Source organism: Protobothrops mucrosquamatus, unplaced genomic scaffold, assembly GCF_001527695.2.
Source record: "Protobothrops mucrosquamatus isolate PMUCROS unplaced genomic scaffold, P.Mucros_1.0 scaffold153, whole genome shotgun sequence".
Lineage (NCBI taxonomy): Eukaryota > Metazoa > Chordata > Lepidosauria > Squamata > Viperidae > Protobothrops > Protobothrops mucrosquamatus.
This window is the reverse complement of record NW_015386517.1, coordinates 556,224-576,793: the sequence shown is the minus strand read 5'-3', so window position 1 is coordinate 576,793 and position 20,570 is coordinate 556,224. Positions and strand designations below refer to the sequence as shown.

At 38.6% G+C, this 20,570-nt stretch overlaps 1 protein-coding gene across 2 annotated transcripts; it reads right to left on the bottom strand.

Annotated features, from left to right (window-relative positions):
• Positions 1 to 66: 66 nt before the first annotated feature.
• PPP1R36 (protein phosphatase 1 regulatory subunit 36) lies at positions 67 to 20,228 on the bottom strand (the record flags this gene model as incomplete). Of its 2 annotated transcripts, none has more annotated exon segments than XM_015813331.2 (7): positions 67 to 207; positions 1,610 to 1,708; positions 10,736 to 10,802; positions 12,859 to 12,977; positions 15,213 to 15,308; positions 15,948 to 16,012; positions 20,202 to 20,228. In XM_015813331.2, coding segments are annotated over 7 exon segments (596 nt in total), but the record flags the coding sequence as incomplete, so codon positions are not given.
• Between the last annotated feature and the right edge of the window lie 342 nt (positions 20,229 to 20,570).

Here is a 20,570-nt window from a genome sequence, read left to right as displayed (position 1 = left end):
GTATGAGAAAGCATCCATTTGGAATCACTCAGAGAAAACATTTTGTAGGCACAACCATTTCCTTACTTTCCACAAGCCATGTGATGCTGATCAGACATTCCCAGTCCAAGGATAAGGATACAGTACATTTCAGCAAGGTGCTTTTTGGTCACTGCTAGCTTTATTTGGTTTTCTGTCATTTCTTTTTTTTCTAGGATGCTGGGCTTTCTGTTTGACAAAACATATATAAAAGATAAAGGATTTTTTAATTTGTTTCTGTTCTGGGAAACATTTTCTTGAAAGTATCTATACAAAGTTGAATGCCTACTGATAGATAGGTCTGATAGAACAAGCAAAATGTGAGTTGAGCTACCCATTTTCTTCCTTTTTTTCTCTTCATCTCTTCCTGATACTTTGTTCTTTCCCTCCACTAAAAATTCCTGAAGAAAGAATTAGGTCATGAAGGGATCGGAGGATGAAAACTATATGGGTGGAGAGCTCCAGGAAGCACTATGAAAGGGATGGGAGGATGAAAGCTATATGGGTGGAGCTCCAGGAGGCCCTGCAGAAATTCAAAATGTATTGCTTTAGCCAGAAAGTCTATCATGAGATCATCAAGAAGAGAATACCTGAAAGCATTTCATAATTTACCTACTCTATTATATAAGGTGTCCTATTGCATAGCACTGTTGTACATATAGGTTAATTCTTTTGTCTTCTCTGACTGGCAGTGGTTTTTTTAATACATCTTTTCCACATAGTGAGAAATTGGCACTAATAAGAATTGAAGTAGAGAGCTTCCTAATACCAGGTATTGCTTGTAGCATTGAGCCCTGGCCATCCCTCTCTAAACAAGATGGGTCTTTATTATACTAAATGAAATAAAAATTAATTACAAGATTATCAAATTGTGGGCTAAGAAGAGTATATTCTATAACCTACATTACTATGTACCACTTGCTATTTCCCTGGGTCATAAAGCAATACAGTATAACTGGAGCCAGTGGAGCCAATCTGATGAGTACAATTTATCTTAGCTTCTTCTCTGACTTCAGCAGGTATTTCAGATTCACAAAGGGTTAGAAACCTGTTTTTCAAGCTGAGGTTCTCAGGAGAGAATTAACTAATTAATTTACACTTACAAAATCCTTGTTCCCACAAATTGATTAAAGTTTCACTTTGAATTAAATCTACATTCTTGCTACAGAATTTGGAATTTCTTTGACATTGAAAAATACATGCAGATTTTTAAAATTGGATAAGGGCACTGTATTCTGAGCAACCTGGTCTCCAAATGCTAGATCTTCCATTGATGGAGAATGCTCTTTGCATGGTCTAGCAGAAATCAAAACAGCAAATACCCTGAGTGCACAAAGTCTAAAGCAGGGGTCTTCAAACTTGGCCCTTTTATGACTTGTGGACTTCAACTCCCAGAATTCTTCAACCAGCGTGCCTGGCTGAGGAATTCTGGGAGTTGAAGTCCACAAGTTATAAAAGGGCCAAGTTTGAAGACCCCTGGTCTAAAGAAAAAGAATCTCTTTCCTTATTACCAAGACTTTACCATACAGTATTATGTGCATATGTAGTTATGGGATTTCTGCTTAGGAAAACCTAAAAGTAAGTTACTCACCCCATAAAAGACTTGGGCTTCATCTCCAGGGTTATTTTCTCCAGATAAAAAGAAATATAGTACAACAAAGCCATGAGGAAATTATCCAACTGCTTACACCTAGAACAAAATTTAAAGTCACATATCAAGAAATATATATTTTTTTCTTGGAACAGGGTACCAGGATTTGGGAAATAATTTATTGCTTCAAGGGCAATGGTTTTACCATCCTCATTCATACCAATGATACATTTTTATCTCACCAATTCAGTTATTTGGGCAAGGAGCCAAAATATCCAATGTGTATACCCAAACCACTTTTCAAATAACTTGAGTTCTTAAAATCGCCATACTTGCTCTCTCCATGTTCCTAAATTCAGCATAAGCATATCCTTACTTTCAACTTGCTACCCTCTGCCTCTTCCAGTCAAATATATCTCTGCCCTTATTATTTCTCCATCCAGCACCATTCCCACTCATCAAAAATCAGTATTACCTGAAGACTGAGATGCAACCTTCAAAGCACTTCAAAAGTTGATATCAAATTGTAATGATTAATAACAGGTCTTTAAAATATAAGCTTGAATTTGTCTGTTGAATTTACCAATCCTAAGCAGGTGACTACTGTATATATTGCATACACCTTTTAGCTCAGGGGTCCCCAATCCCCGATTCGTGGACCAGTACTGGGCCGCGGCATGCCAACAACCGGGTCGCACAAATAAGCAAAGCCCCATCCGTGGGATGCAGGCAGCACACAAAACCACATACTCTCCGATCCATGGAAAAACCTTTCTCCACAGAACCGGTCCTTGGTGCCCAAAAGGTTGGGGACCTCTGTTCTAGCTGATAGAATAAAGGCAAGAATATGCTGCCTCGCAAAATAGTATCTAGAGTAACAATCCCAGCTTGCACATAACAGCCTAAACACATTTGGGGATAAAACTGCCCTGTACTAACCTTGCGGCATACTGCCTATTCTCACCACCAGCAGGAAATGCTGTACTGTATGTAGTATGGCCGTGACTGAGGCTAGAATTCTCATTTACTAAAATGTTAGGGAAAATATACCAAGGCCATAACAAGCAGCAGCAGGGTATACCTGTAGCTCATCTGGTGATGTCCATAATCTATGGATAGTTGCAACTCAGAATGCAAGAAGAGAATAGTAAAAGGAATTAATTAAATGAAGAGGAAAATAGTGAATAGTGAAACTAAGAGCTCATGTTTACATTGTGATAACCATGGCACAAAGATATCCTGCTAACCATTGTTAAATTTATCTGTTGCCTTTGACTCATCGCGAGTCCACTGTGGATGCAGCTTTCATTTGCCTTTTGCTGGTCCAGTGTTAAAGAGGTCTTTTCCCTCCTCTCCTGAAACAATCTTTGATACCTCTGTGATAATGTGGTTGATGACACCATCAGAGTCAGGGATCTATCCAGCTCCCATTCGATGTTTTGGGCTTCTGAGGGCATTCCCCCTTCCCTCTGGCCCTGGATACTGCCTTCCAGAGCTGTTCTGCTTTCAGGGATAGGAGAGTCCAATTCTTTCAAAATAAGCTCTCCCCCATCCCACCACATCTAAGTTCTATGGAGCAGCTCCGTGCAATCAATTACCTAGTGAAGGAAGAAATATCTCTCTATACTTCTCCTGCTACAACTGCCAGACCTGACAACAAGTCCCCAGGCTGCCAGGGCTCAGAGAAATGGCAAGAGAAGTTAGGGACAAGGTGACTTCTTCCCCATCAAGTCAATGATCATGTAGAATTGAACTGTGCAATTGGGTGCCTATTGGAAGAATTGGATTCACATTGCCAGCACCTGTCAGCCAGCCTGGAAAATTGCTGATAGCTGCTGTGGAGGGGGAGCATACTCCAGAGTTCTTGGGGGGCTACATTTAAACCTGAGTTTAGCACTTTTATGGAAAAGTGGCATATCAATATTTAATAATAGGTTTAAAAACAGCTGACAGGTGCAATAATTGTAAGAAAGGGAATCTTCCCATTGTAATTGTCCTGCCTCATCTTTTCTAAAATTCTTTCTAATTGTATGTTCTGTACTCTCTCTGTAGCACTAAACCCTTTTGCAAAAGTAGCACCCAAACACCTGACAGCTGCTATGAGGGCCATGTAGCAAAGTGAACTTTCTTGTTCTACTGTGCCACCCCAATAAGGCCTGTTGGCTCATCTCAGAACATCTGACAGGTTTGCTGGGTGACTGCAGACTTTGGACCTCATTGCCCAGTGGTTCAGATACAAGTGCTGTGTCTGATCTGTGGATAGGATAGAGCTTTTTAGTAAAGTGCCTCCCCCACGGTGTGGGTTGGGATTGCCCAGTAAAGCAGAGATAGTATCATTTCTCCTGGCTGTATATTTAAAACCTTTTAAGTAGAGGTTTACTGGTCTTTAAGAAGAGCTAAAGGCTCTTGTCTAAAAATAATGCCAGTATTGATTGGTCCAGGAAGAAGATTGGCCCTGCTTCTGCTGGCCCTGCTTCTGCTGGCCTTTTCTAAGACCTGAAGGACTGGTTTTGTCAACAACTAGGGATCTGGATGTGGGAAACAGGCTATGGCTACCCAGTGGTTATGTTGATTTGTAATGGTTATTCTGTTTTTTTTAATCCATTTTATTTATGCTGGTTAAGTGAGTGTTCTTTTTATTATGTTTTACTGTATTTCTAATTTTTACTAGCTGTCTAGAGTAATGAATTTGAGGTAGGCAACCATATAAATTGAATGAATGAATGAATGAATCCTGCTACATTTATGTCACAAGCAGTCCAATTGCCAGCTGATATATTATTATTATTATTATTATTATTATTATTATTATTATTATTATTATTATTATATTAACAACAACAACAATAATAAGATAAGATAACTTTTATTGTCATTTTTATACTGTGGGCACAATGGCACACATCAAAAATGAAATTTAGTTGCCCGCTCTCAAAGTGAAACACATACTGTACATGACATACACCTAAACATACTATGAACAACATATGTATACATCCACATCCCTACTTAGCAATAAATATTAAATACGTACAATAAATATATACGTAGCAATAAATATTAAATATTGTCCATCTTGAATATATAACGGAAGCAGGAAGCTTGAGAGTTCGCAAGGTTAATGCTGTATGGAATGAAACTATGTCTGAATCTGAATATTCTGTTACGGATACCATGAAGCCTCCTCCCAGAAGGTAACAAGGAAAACAGGTCGTGAAAAGGATGTGTAGTAGTAGTAGTAGTAGTAGTAGTAGTAGTAGTAGTAGTAGTAGTAGTAGTAATAATAATAATAATAATAATAATAATAATGATGATGATGATGATGATGATGTTGGAAGGGACCTTGGAGGTCATCTAATCCAACCCCCTGCTCAGGCAGCAAACCCTATACCATTTCAGACAAATCGCTGTCCAGTCTCTTCTTAAAAATGTTGGAGCATTCACAGCTTCTGGAGGCAGGTTGTTCCACTGATTAATTGTTCTAACTGTGAGGAAATTTCTCTTTAGTTCTAGGTTGCTTCTCTCTTTGCTTAGTTTCCATCCATTGCTCCTTGTCCTGCATTCAGGTGCTTTGGAGAACAGCTTGACTCCCTCTTCTTTGTGGCAGTCCAAGATATTGGAATACTGCTATCATATCCCCCCTCATCCTTCTCTTCATTAAACTAGACATACCCAATTCCAGCAACTGTTCCTTATGCAGTATGTTTTAGCTTCCAGTCCCCTGATCATTTTTGTTGCTCTTCTCTGTACTTTCTAGAGTCTCAACATCTTTTTTACATCGTGGTGACCAAAACTGGATGCAGTATTCCAAGTATGGCCTTACCAAGGCATGTGATCTTGATTCTATCCCTCTGTTAATGCAGCCTAGCACTGCTGGCTCATATTTAAGTGATTGTCCACTAGAACTCTGAGATCCCTCTCACAGTTACTACTATTGAGCAAGGTACCACCTATACTGTACCTGTGCACTTGGTTTTTCTTGCCTAAATGTAGAACTTTACTTTTTTCATCATTGAATTTCATTGTTAGATAGTGCCCAGTGTTCAAGTCTGTCAAGATCCTTCTGAATCTTAAGCCTATCTTCTGGAGTGTTGGCTATTCCTGCCAGCTTGGTGTCGTCTGCAAATCTGATGAGTTCCCCACCTATCCCCTTATCCAGATCATTGATGAAGATATTGAAGAGCACTGGGCCCAGAACAGAGCCCTGGGGCACCCCACTACACACTTCCCTCCATGTAGATGCAGTTCCATTGAGGACCACACACTGAGTACAGCCGGTCAACCAGCTACAAATCCATCTGGTGATAATGCTGTCTAACACACATTTTTCTATCTTATGAAGTAGTAGGTTGTGGTCTACTTTATCAAATGCTTTACTGAAGTCCAAGTAAATTATATCCACAATTATATTGCATCAAAGAATGTAATAAGATTTGTCTGGCATGGTCTGTTTTTGACAAACCCATGTTGGCTTTTGGTAATGACTTTGTTTGCCTCTAGGTGTTCGCTGATTCGTTGCTTGATTATCTTTTCCAAGATCTTCCCAGGTATTGAGGTCAGGCTGATAGGTCTGTAGTTTCCTGGATTCATTTTTTTCCCTTTTTTGAAAATGGGAACTACATCAGCTCTTTTCCAGTCCTCTGGTGATTCCCCAGTGCTCCAGGATCTTGAAAGATATAGTTCAATGGTTCAGAGATCACATCTGCCAGTTCCTTCAAAACTTTGGGGTGTAATCCATCTCGTCCTGGTGATCTGAGCTCATCTAGGGTGGACAGGTGCTCACTTACCAGTTTCTTACCTATCTTATGTTTCTACGGTACTGTTTTTTACGGTACTGTTTTTGATAGGTTGGACTGTTTTTTCCCTTTGTGTAAAGACAGATGCAAAAAACAAGTTAAATAGTTCTGTTTTCTCTCTGTTGCTTGTCACCTTCTTGCCACTATCTCCCACTAATGGACTAATCATTTCCTTAACTTTTTTCTTGTTTTTTACATGCTGAAAGCAGCTTTTTTTTGTTATTTTTGACTTTTGTCGCAAGCCTTAATTCATTTTGAGCCTTAGCTTTCCTCACTTTATCTTTACAGGCTCAGGCTATTTGCTGATATTTTGCCTTAGTTATGTGCCCCTCTTTCCGCTTATTATACTTGTCCTTTTTGTATTTCAATTTATCAGAGAGTTCTTTATGCAGCCATGCTGGTTTATTTTGAGAGTTGTTATTTTTCTTCTTCGTTGGTATTGTGCTAGACTGGGCTTGTATAATCTCATATACATGATGCCTGAAATACTGATGCCAAACCAAAGCAAACCCATCAGTCTAATTTGTTTCCTCCCCAACTCTACTTTTAGCTCATGTTAACAGGAGACTTTTTCCCAGCATCACTCTGGATAGCAGTTTGTTATTACATGTCCAAAACATGTTGCTCAGTCAAAAGACTTTTTAAAACATCTTTAAAGATCTCTTTCTCTTGCAGAGAGTTTCTTGTGAGGCAAGGCATATGTTCCCACATTTTCTCGCTCCATACAGATTGCAGGGGCATTATAGCCAAAAAGCAGTTGGATGTGAAGTCCAGTCTGCCGGAATTCTATCTGGAACAAAGACAGATCTGAAGATTGCCCATATGTATTCTTCAACAGCAGAAATTGATGCTTCTGCAGCCACTTGCCATCAGCTGGGAGTCATGGGCTCCATCACGCTCTGAGCAATAAATGCAGCTTTTCATGGATTTAAGGTTTCACCAAATCTCATCTTTTTAATCACTTTGGAATTTATTTTTTGTACAGTTTCTTTAAGACTGATAAACTTTCAGAACTGCAAGCCTATAAGTTGCTGGGTGAGTTTTTCTTCAATTTTTTTTCAAAAGAAAGGAAACTAAGTCTTATCAGCTTTGTAAGATGTTTTTTGTAACTGGTAATATACAGCAAAGTACTTAAGAGTTTAAAGAGTTCAAATGCTAAGCCTTTGTGAAAGTGATTTAAAGAAAGACTTTGAAATTAATTAGATCCTCTCCTGTGGGAAAAGTCTGTTTAGTTTACATTTTGCAAACAAGACTTTGAAGGTCTATTACTAAAGCATATGACAGCAACTTTAAAGGAAATGTTTTATTTGTGGGCACATTAAGTGCTTCAGCTTTTCAACTCTCTACAGGAACTTAAAGTTGCTACTAAAGATAAACTAACTCCTTTGAAGGTGATCAAAATGGCCTTTCAGATGGACTTAAAAATTACAAGAAAGAGATGGAAATACTGGATTTGCAAGTGAAACTGGATGAACATTTAAAAATCCAAAAGAACATACAAAAATGTACTTTAAAAGTGATGTGGATTGTCCTTTTAAATTGAAATATATGAGATGTACTGGAATTACTTAATGGAGATTATGAATGGATTTGAATAAATATGATAAAAACTTCAGAAGAAAAGGCAGAGACTATAAAAAAACAGGAGTTAGAATAGGACTTAAGAATGGCTTGGAGGAAAAAAGCTACAAAATTGGTTTATTTGGCTGATTAAATAATGAGTTGCTATCTTTGGTTATCTGGATTGGATTGTTTCTCTTTTTGAAACATTCAATGATATAATTAATTATTTGTAACATTTATGTTATCAATTTTTGAATATTTAAATAAGGGGGCTATTTCTGGTAATGTTTAAATCGAATAAATCAATAAATGTTTAATAGCTTTCAATTTTGTTATTTTTTGCAATGTTTAATTGTTCAGAGGGGGATGAAGGACATTTAGAGTACTGGTAAATGGAAAAGGGGTTTATATATTTATAATGTTAGCAATTTTTATTTATTTTTACTGGATCTCTGTTGATCAATAAGGGGAATGTCTATGGAGATTCTCAGTCATCCAGGTCCAGGTTGTCCCAAAGATGCTTTTTCACGAGGCAACTGGACTTTCTTGTTTTTCTTTGAAGAAGTTTCATTTCTCATCTAAGAAGCTTCTTCAGCTCTGACTGGATGGTGGGGAATGGAAGGATTAATATTCCTTGCAAACAGCTGGTCATTTGCATTCTTTTAGAGAGTCGTTGAAGCTATTTGGAGGTTTACCTGTATCCTCAGGGTCACCTGAGTAGTGCAAATAGGTGTGGAGACTGTTGTGGAACTGTGCTTTCTGCAGGATGTTTTCTGCCCTGTGTCCCTTCACAGTTGAACACAGACACAGGCTACTGGAGATGAGTCTGTGTTGTCTGCATCTCAAACTGAAGTATAAATGGCTTCTGTAATCTCATTTTTTCTCCAGAAATCCATCCATACTCCTGCACCATTCGAAGGGTGTTCATCCCAGCTAAATGTCAATCGAGATTCTTGGTCATCCAGGTCATGGTTGTCCAAAGGTGCTTTTTCAAGAAAAAAACAAGGTTCGGTAGTGCAAATGTGTGTGGAGCCTTCTTGGCTGCAGGATGTTTTCTGCCCTGTGTCCCTTCACTTTTGAAGACAGGAATAGGCTGTTGGGAATGAGTCAGTATTGGGTGCATCGCAACCTGAAGCACAAATGGTTGTAGTCTGCAATGTTTCTGGAAATCCGTTCATGCTCCTGCACCATTCAAAAGGTGTTCATTCCAACGTGCATAGCTAAAAGTCTATGGAGATTCTCAGTCATCCAGGTCATGGTTGTCCCAAAGGTGAACAGTGAAGGGACACAGGGCAGAAAACACCCTGCAGCCAAGAAGGCTCCCCACACATTTGCACTACTCAGGTGACCCTAAGGACACAGGTAAAGTTCCAAATGGCCTCAACTATTCACACACACACACAGTGAGAGAAAGTATGTATTTGGTTTCTTTGATAGTTATGTCTGTTTAATATAATTCTTAATAAAAAAGTGAACACTATTAAATAAATAGGAAACAATTAGATTATCTGTATTTATTTAATTTCATCTTAATTCAATTTATATTTAAATGTAGTTTTTATCTTGCCTCCACCACGTCTTTGTTTGGCCACTTTAAAACACAGACTAGCAGGAAAAAAGATTCTGCATCCCTACCTTTTTAATAGAGTCAAAGCATATACAAATAAAGTAACTCCATACTGATTCCTTATTTATCCCAGTATCTTATGCTTTCTATTTTTTCCTTGTGTAGTTTATTAGAGTTGAAGCTGGAAAGATAGAAGACAAAATATCCAGAAATGGAATGTTTTTGTAATGGCACTGAGATCTGATGAATGTTAAGGACAGTCCATAGAGTCCAATGATAGAAAGATTTTAAGGGTCTTTGGATCCCGTCAGATATGAATGGATGTAACAGAGGTTAATGGCTACAAGAGACACCAACAGGCACAGCCTTCACAGTGGTCTCCTGAGCTATTCTGGATACCCTATGTTATCAGTCTGGTCAGGAGCCAGACTGGAGTGGGCTGCTGATCTGGTCGTTTGGAGGGCTCATGGCAAAATGTTGGTAATCAGCTGTTCAAAGGTGCACAGCTGTAGAGCACTTTGATGCTTGGTTCAAATGAGGTCTTAATTGCCTGTTAGAATAAAAAAGCAATATTGGTCTCGGATCCAATTGTGCCTGCTCAGGTGTTATTAATTTGTTGGTTAAATGTGTATGCCAGTTTCTTGTCTTAGGAGCCTAGGAGCTTCCTGGTTTTCAAAGTAACACCTGGAGATTAAAACATAAATTATTTCCTGAAGACATCTCAAGGGATGCTGCAGAAAAATGAAGAACAAACCTAAGTAAGCATCAGTGAGTGTTTCTCGTCAAAATAAGGAAAACAAAACAATTATTTTTCTGCTCTTATCATGCTTAGAGGTAGCCAACAAGGCCCTTTTCAAGATAACCCACTTCTTCCTGGGTAGAGACCAGAAAAACATATGCAGCACCACTGTGAGGAATGTTCAAGGTATCAGTTGGATAAAGTTGTTTAGATCCATTCCGAGATATATCCTGGCAGTGCAGGTCTGTGGAATTGAGAGTTAAGTTCTAGGTAGATTGCCACTCGATTATTAAATCTATATGCCTCCTGACTGGTCCAGGCCATGTGGGAGATGATGTATGGTTGGATCAAGCAATGGTGAATTAACCAATTTGCTTTAACTTACAACTTATTATTTTGATTTGCTCTTAGATGAAAACATACAATCTTCTAATCATATAACAGAAATACTCAATATGTACCTCATAACTAAGGAGAAAGAAGAAATGTGAATGGAATCATCTTCATGTGCCAGAAATAAAGCAGCATCTGAAAATATTCACAAAGAAAGAAAAGTATAATGAGCCAGTCTGCTTAATCCAACCTTTCCAAGTGTGACATCTATAGCAGAAATTTAGCAGCATCCACCAAGGCCCTCCACTTTGTAGGAAACCCAATCTAATGCTCAGAGCACCCTGAACCTGATTTTCTTGCACAGTCACTATTTATCTGCTTCTTTAAACCAGCGCCGCCCTCCCCCAACCTTTTGGGCACCAGGGACTGGTTCTGAGGAGAGAGGTTTTTCCGTAGACCAGAGGGGGCATGATTTTGTTTGCTGCCTGCATGTCGCGGATGGAGCTTCGCTTGTTTGCGCAGCCCAGTTTCTAGCATGCCACGGACTGGGACCGGTCCATGGACAGATGGTTGGGGACCTCTGCTTTAAACCAATTAAAAAAAATTAAATGAGACAGAAAGCAGTATCCTTTATAGAAGATATATACACGAAGATGATAAAATCTATAGGGTAAATTCAGTTTACTACAGTCTTAGAGCAATACAGAATGATCTGTAATCTATAGGGCAGGGATTGGTATCTTGCCCAAACAACCCCACAACCTGCACCTGGAATGAACCTCATCTCCTCCAGATATGTCAAATTACAGATATCATCATATCCAGCCACCATATCCAGCAATTACAATCTTACAGAAGGCTGGTTTATATAAGTTGTTGTTGTTTTCTTTACTATATCCAACCCTTCCTTCATAACAGCTCAGGACAGTTTACCTATTTTACTTCCTCAAAACTCTGAAAAGATAAGCTCTGAGAAACCATGGCTATGGACACTTCACAGCTCCTTAAAGATTTGCATGAACTGCAATAAGTCACTTGTTAAAGCAGCAGCATTTTTTCCCCCAAAATCACATGGGAGCTTGAAAAAAAATCATCTGCTTTAATAAATAAAGACGCTGTTTGGATGAGATTCAAAGCATTTCGGAATTATTTTCCAAAGTAGACAGTCCTAGAAATAACTACCACTCCCAAATCAACAAAAAACCTTTACAAGTAAATTGAAATTTGAACTAGGTTTAAGGCTGAACTTCTAGCCTTTGGACCACGCTAGTTTTATTATAAATGTTCATTTCTGGTACACATAAGAATGAAAGATACAGTTCTTTCTTTAAAAAAAGAAAAGAAAATCTCTAATGAAATAATAAAATAGTACCACTATCATTTTTATTTTAAAAAAATAAGATACATCAACATGGAATATAAAGACACACAGTTTTCTCCTAATATTTGAAATGTACAAATCTAGAACTATCTTACATGATTTTTGAGACTTAAAATGAACTTTCATTAAGAAAAATCAGGTAAGTTAAATATGTGTAACCAATCTTACCCTGATTCCTAACGGGAGAAAAGCAACAAAGTATTTAAGAAAGCATTATCATTAATTAAGGAATGTTCATATTCTATTATTAATTCTATGAATCTGCTTTATGAAAGCATATGCTGTAGCCCAATCATAAAAATAAGTGAAACCATAATGATACTGAGAGGTCTATGAAGAGGCAGATAAAGCAGGATGTAACACAGAGTAGTTTTCTTTTATCCTCTGGTACTCTTGTGCTCTTTAGTCATAATTATTTGCAGGGCTGGCATCTTTCAGTTGAATACCTGTTCTCTACACCTTCAGCACTACACAGAATGGGCAACCATTTTTTTTAATAGAGGGCAGCATTTTTACAAAAGTAATATAAACAAATAAGAAATCTTTCAAACCATTTCAGATATGGCAACAAAATGAGTGGAATCTGCATAGTATTAAGAAGAAAAAAGATAAAACTGTCCTCAACTTAGGTTCAACTTCTGAGGTGTACATGGTTATATCCATGGAGTTTTCTTAGCAAATGTAGTATATGGTAGTGCTTTGTCACTGCCTTTGTTCAGAATGTTTTTTCAACTTGCCAGTTCAGTCTGTGGCCTTGGAATTCCTAAATAGTTTCCATTCAAATACAGACTGGCTTTGCCTGGCTTTGTTTCCAAGACCAACCCAGTTTCCAAGTCCAGTCATTCAATGTAAGCATCTTCCCTTACTCACACTTAACATCTTCTAGAGTTATGAGTTCAGACTGTGCTCTCTTGGTTGGCCGAGGGAATTTGTCTTCTCCAGAAGAAACACTCAAGGTAAACAAATTTCGAAAATAATGAGGACCTGACCTATAATTAAAAAAAGAATAAGGCACAACATACACAACAATTCTACATAATTCAAGTACACAGAAAACTGAGGTAGTGTTGGAATAGATTACAAAGAGTGAAGAAAGTCTGAGGTTAGTTTCTCTGTTTCAATTTATATCCTATTTATGCAAAATATGCTTATGGTGTGCAAATAATATATGGCCCAATTCTCATTATTTAGTTGTAGAATTCTTTGCATCAATGAAAATAGAGTAAAGCAAACTTACTGATCATTAGCATAAAAAGGAAAGCTAACTCTTGAACCACTAGAGATCATACAAAAATTTAAGAATTCAAAAAAAAATCCTGCTTCTTTAGCTACCCAACAGTGTCCTTTTCTGGATTGTTTGCTTCAGATGTGGATAATGTTTTTCAACCTAGAACAGGGGTCAGCAACCTTAAACACTCAAAGAGCCACTTGGACCCGTTTCCCAGAGAAAAGAAAACACTGAGAGCCACAAAAGTTGCACGCGCACAGGAGGGGGGGAGCTTGATTGAAGAGTTTAATTAAAAAGAAATAGAGGCTGCTGTGCATGAGCGCTCTCTCTCTCTCTCTCTCTCTCTCTCTCTCTCTCTCTCTCTCTCTCTCTCTCTCCCTCCCTCCCTCCCTCTCCCTCTCCCTCTCTCCAATCTTTTGCTCACCTGGCAAGCTGGCTTCACGCTGTCCTCCGACAAACTGACCCACATTCTTATTGGGCTCGCTCTCTCCTACCCTTGGTCTGCCAGTCCTCTTCCCCCACTCAGTGTGTGTGTGTGTGTGTGTGTGTGAGAGAGAGAGACAGAGAGACAGAGAGACAGACAAACAGACAGAGCTGTTGCTTCCTGCTTTCTGCTGCTTCCTGCTGAGACGCAGCAAAGGGAGGAGACCCGCCCAATAAGCTTGTAGGACAGCATGAGGCCACTCTTTTTTACACATACACACACACACTCGGGGGGAGAGAGAGAGAGAGAGAGAGAGAGAGAGAGAGAGAGAGAGAGAGAGAGAGAGAGAGAGAGAGAGAGGGAGAGAGAGAGAGAGAGAGAGAGAGAAGGGAAGGGAAGGGAAGGGAAGGGAAGTGCCTCTCTCTGTCTCTGTCTCTGCAAATGGCAGAGGAGGCTGGGAGTCGCAGGAGAAGGCTCAAAGAGGCACATGCGGCTCCGGAGCCGCGGGATGCCGACCCGTGACCTAGAAGATCACATATTGCCTTTGTCCTCACCTTCAAACTTTGCCACCTATTTTGCCTCTTAACCTCCTTCCCACCCACCTCCTAAAAAATCTGAAGAAATTACCTATGGGTTTGGGTGCTTTAACTCTTGGACTCTTTCCAAATGCCAAAACATGGGTTTAAAAAAATCAGATCTATTCACTCTAAGGGGGCTATGATCAATAATCAACTCAGAGATAGAAATTGCTAGAAGCATTTTATATATATTAAGGCACAAGATCAATAGCAGCCCAACATCAGGGTTTTTTCACCTTGTGTCTCAATTCAGCAGAATTTCTCTGGCAGTAAATTCTAGAGAAGAATACACTGGATCACATTCATGTACATTATCTATAATATGAAACAGATACGCTATTGCTTTCCTTTTGAGAAATGGATGCAAGCCAGAATCTTGCTCAGACATGTCATATTCATGACTGAGGAACACATACTGTATATAGTATCTCATAACAGTGTAATGTCTTAGGCAAAACCTCCAACAGCTTCATATTCCATCACCCTAGTCCTCAAATAATAGAAATACAATAGTTGACTACCAATCCTCTGCCCTTTAATAATATACCTAAAGGCAGTCCCAATTCGAAGGGAAAAATGATAATTTGAATTCAGAGCCAAAGTTATAGACAAATTTTATTTATTAGCCAACATAACATTCTTTGATCGCTATAAAACCTTTCAGAGCAAGATCATATAGATCACCCTATATTAGATTATTTGTCCAAATTGCATCTGTTACAACTTGGACCGGCTCCTCAAGATACTAGGCAAAGAAAGTTGAATTCATCTGTGGTCTGGACCTCTTTGAAGCATCAGAAATATCTTCCATATCTTTCTATGCTAAGCAACGATCGTCCCCAAAAGTACAATCTTCTGCACCAACACCACTAGGCAATACTTGTTCAGCATTTGAACCCAGGACCTCTCACATCCTAATTGAGACTCATCCATTGCCAAACCCACAAATCATTGCTGGATAGCCAAACTTTTGTTGATTTCAAAACAACATCACCTTTCTAGTGGCTTTGCTCCAAGTTCCTGAAATTGGATAGTCTTGCCTTTCTTATTTTTGTCCTTACTGTCCTTAGGTTCTTCCTTAAGCTGGGCACTGCAGTATAAAAAGTCAAATTAATTATGGATAAACAGAAAATTCATCTGAACAGCGTAATGCATGCAACCACAAAATTAAATTAGTAGAACGTTCTGCATATTAGTATCTCAGATGGATAGGACTGAGCACTCATAGCTCCTAGTAAGCATAGAGATCTCTATGGTGGCTGGAGATAAGAGGAGCAGTAGTGGGTGCTAGATAATGAAACTGGGTGCTATGTATTATGTGGGAATAATTGCTTGATAATTTAATTTAAAATATCCTGTGCCACTACTTATTTTCTTACCAACCAGCTTGTCTGAGGATAAAGATATAATCCTACCAAAATTGAGAAAATATGAGCCTTGATTTACAATAGCACACACAGGAGATTCAGTAGAATAATAGAAGGGTTTATGAAAATAGAAATTCAACACATGAAAATTGTCAAATTGGAAAAGGCTGGGTTAAAAATATTTCTATTGCTTTCAGCTACTGGGAAATAACTTACAGAAGTATTAATGATTGATACGTTTGGTATTGCTCATTGCTGATTTGAATTTTCACAGATTTACATGGTTTGTAAATTAGAAGCAGTACAAAACATGGTAAATTAAAAACTAAAGCTGAAAACCAGAGAGGCAACTGAATCCTTACCATGAAAATTCGAGTGTTCTACTATCTTCTTTCCAGTACCACAAACCAGGGTTAATTATAGTCAACTGTAAATATTTAAAATACACTAAAGTTTAGAAATCAGTTAAACTCAGTAGCTGAGATGTAAATTTGCAACCAGGAACTCAAATGAATTCAGATGCTAGCAGTATGGACTATTTTATTTACGTATACTTCACCTTTGTTATTTATCAGGTATTATTACTTATAAGGTAATTCAGGCAATCATCTGAAGTGCCAAACCTTATAGGGGCAAGCTGCCTATGTGCTAATTACAGAGAAAGTCTGTCTGCACTTCAGGAGGTTATGGACAGCACAGTACAACATTCTCCTGAATTGTATTCACATTATGCTATAATGTCCCCTAAATCAGCTTCCAAAAGTATGTGGGGGGGGGGTATATTCAGAGGACAAACATTTCACTGCCAAATGCTCTTGATTTGAGCTTTGCCAATTTAGACAGTAGCAGAGGTACGACTTTTAGTAACTTTAAAATCCTGTTCTGTAGTGTTAAGCTATCCGGAATTAGAAAAAAGAAATTCTCTATTATCAGTACTGATGGGAAAGTCTGCTCCTCTAAACTTTAAAAAAAAACCAAAAAAAAAAAAACCACCAGCCTAGAGGTAACTCTTAAAATGACTATTCAAAAGAAAACTTTTTTTAATTTCAATGAGTCTCGTCTCAAAGGTACTTTTTCAAAAGACAACTAGGCTGTTTTTTTTTGTTTGCCTTTCGAAAAAGCACCTTGGAGGTATGACCTGGATGACTGAGAATCTCCCCAGACAATCAATAGGACTTATCAAAAGCTATAGCGGTATAGCTTTAATAAAAGGCCCCATCGTCAACAAACTCAAAACCACTTTTTTTTTAAAAAAAGTCCTGGGACGCGAAGGAATCATTTCCCAGGGTATTCTCGTCCCATAATCCTTCTCCTAAGAAGTGCAGGTCCGAGCAGCCACGTTCAAAGTCTCACTTACGGGCAAGTAAACTCCTTTGGGCAGCTCCAGAAACTGTAGCTGGGACATGCTGCGGAAGTTGTTTACCGGAGTATCCCGGCGACCGCTCTCTCGGCGCGAGCCAGCCGCCCCCACTCCCCACCTGACACAAACACACACATACGTACATACATACCGGCACACAAACCCCACGCGGGTCCCCTCGCGCTGCGGAAGGGCAAAACCTCCCGGCCGCGGATGGCAGTTTGAACTGTTTTGAAACGGGGGCGGGGAGGGGGGGCGGAAGGAGACAGCTCTTCTAAGAGTTAAGATGTGGGAAAATTACGAAAATGGCGGCGGCCTAACGAAACAGAACGTTGCCCTTCCCTTTCAATTTGTGATTTTTGCTCCTTCCTCCGCATACACCAGGGGTAGGCAACCTTGGCTCTTTTATGACTCGTGGACTTCAACTCCCAGAATTCCTGAGCCAGCACAGCTGGCTCAGGAATTCTGGGAGTTGAAGTCCATGAGTCATAAAAGAGCCGAGGTTGTCTACCCCTGGCATACACACACCACATACACTCGTCTGAATGTCACTCAGTCATCTCAGTGTAAATGCTGAACTAAGGGATTGGCATGTTATGGAAAAGCACTAGGTAGTTTTGGGCCAGGACTTCCTCAGGCCAACCTTCCTCTCGCTGCGCGGATCAGCTTGGGGGGGGGGGGGAAGGCGTCGCGTGTGGGGCCTCGAGTTCCTTCAGGAAAGGCGGGTTTTAGTTCTCTGCTTTAATCCCCTCCCCTTCCTAATGTTACTCAGCAGAGTCAAGGCACTTTTTGTACATGTAACTCTAAGCTTTCCTCAGTTCGATGCTTCCAGAATTCACTGGAGTAGGTTCCTATATTTAACAACAATAATCCGTATGCTGACGAAACAATATTATTCCGAACAATAATCGATGTTGTACATGGAGACAGCAGAATAAGCAGAATTGAAAAGACAGGAGAAAATCCCAGAAAACAAAGACCTGCAAATAGAAGTAGAACGCAGAAGGACTGTGAAAAAAGAAAGCGAAGATAATACCAATAGTAATAGGTGCCTTGAGTGCAATCCCAAAATATTTGGCGCAATGGTGATCAACAAAATTGCCATTACTAAATTGCAAAAGGTAGCTTTACTCTGAACAGCTGATATGCTGCTACATACCTTCAGCATCACCAAACCACATCCACCTATCCCAGGTCTTTAAAGACTCTACAACGGAATAAAAATGCCCAATATAATTTAAACATCTGTCAGACTCTATGACCAACCATAATAGATAACTTTAATATTTTTAATAATATCTTTATTATTAAGCAATATCTTTAATATAATTAAACATCTGCCGTTCTTGGGAAACAATGGTCTAATTCAATCTAAATCTCTGGTTGACTGTGTGACCAACTATATAATAATAGTTGGACTCCCAGAATGCCCAGGTAGCTATTCTAAGAGCTGTGAATCCAATAGTTTGGAAAGCTACTGTTTCAACAGATCCTATTCAGCAACAAGCTTGATTGAGTAGGAAAAGTAGAAAGGATGTTGGAAAAAGCAGAATACACTGACAGCTGATTTATTTCAAAATAAAATTGTGGATTGTGGATTGTATTTTGGAGTGTGGTTTTCATTTTGCCTTCAGTGTATATATTTTTCTCTTCCTTTTGTAAACCTCATATAGAACTGTGATGCTCATTGCTTTAGAAATTTATCAAATAAAGATTTGATGCCAAATATTGGTCTTATGTGTGCCAGGCACAGACCAGTATTTACAGAGGAGGGTGTAGACTTGAGTAGATATAAGATAAAGAAGCAAGTAGTCATCTAAAAAGTAATGAAGCCAAGCAAGAATATGCCTACTGTTATAACATGCTAAAAAGATACAAGTAAAGGTGTGGAGGGGGAGGTGGTTATGTGCAGCCAACCACCCAACTTGGGTTTTTTTAAAAAATAAAAACCTGGTTCTCAACCAGTATCTTCTTTTCCAGCCTGGAATCAAAATAGGGACAGGTTAGAAAGCATAGAACTGCAGGAATAATTCTGATAACAGAGAAGAACCCTGACAAGAGGTATCTTGAGGCCACCAAATTGATTACCATAACAGGCCCTCAATGAATTTTCACATTTTATTTTTTAAAATGTCATTATAATTCAGTTACACAATCATACAGGTGTATCAAAGCACATTACAGTTCTCGTGCCAATCAATGTTAAAGCACTTGGATAAAAAGCAAGTATTATAAAAATGCATAAAATATGTGTTTTCTTCATAATCAAGAACCTTAAATGTATCTTGCTACCTATTCTTAGAATCTATGACTGCAGAAGAGTTAGAAGGAATGCACATTGCTTCAGTCAGAAGAAAGCAAAGTGACTTTAGGAATAGAAATAGGCAAACTCTAAATTTAAAAGTCATCTTCTTAATGTACATTACAATGTACAACTATGCAGTATCTGTAAAATTTACTCAAGCTTTCATTGCTCCTTTGTTTTGGTTCTTTGACCTTTCCTGAGAAGAGCACAGTGTTCTTTTGTGTTTGCAGTTGCTATTGCTATTGCCAAGGATATTCTGGAGGTTTGGCAGCAACAATGCATATTTATTAAGAACAGGCAGAGAAACTGATAGAGAAACAAGTTAGGCCTTGTAATTGCAGTGAAAGCAGAATCCAAACAGAAATGTTCCTGCATCTGCTTCTGCTTGTTGGAGCTACAGTATCATGTCAACTCATTAGATCAATAATTTTTAAGATAAATTGAATCAAAATGTGCCCCCAATTAAATCAATAACCAACTAGATACCTCTTGCACATATTTCCCAGAAACTAGATTTGAGAAAGCTGTTGACTTTGCTATTGGAGGCTTTATATAGATTTAGTATTTAATAGCCAAGTATAGCCTAATCTTCTGTCAAAGTTTAATTCCCCTTTTAAACTATCCCAACTTGGAGACTACCAATCTATAGTAGAAAACTTCAGTTTTTAAATTTGCTTTATAAAGCTGATTATTTTCCTGTATCCCAGACAATATATTGCAAATCTTTATAAAGTCCAACTCCTAATGGCAGTTCAACAATAACATCACCCAAAGTGATACCTGGCTTTCCTTCACTTTATGTCTTCATGCTGAGGCTAGATGTCTGTCTGGGGTGATTTTGCTTGGATTCTTGCACTGGGGGATGGGGAATAGAGGGGTGTTGGATTTAATTGCCTAAATAGCACCTACTGGTTCTGTTATTTTATTTATCTTGTTTATAGTTTTACATACCTTTATCATATTAATGCTTCAGACTTTTTAGCTGTCATTTTCTGTCATGTTTCTGGGTTTCTCAGTTGCAACTAAGAAATATAATTTATCAATATTAATATCAATATAATACAAAGACAAGCAATAGAACATAACCAAACCAGTTCTTAGACTTTAAAAGAGCTGATTTTAACAAACAGAGAGAGCTTGGGAAGGATTCCATCTTAAAGGGAGAAACAACTCAAGAAGCTTGGAAAACTACAGATTCACCTACAGATTGGGTGAAACTTGGCTCAATAGTAAATGTGAGAGGGATCTTGGAGTCCTAGCGGACAATCACTTAAATATCAACCAGTAGTGTACAGCAGCAGTCAAAAAGGGCAATGTAAT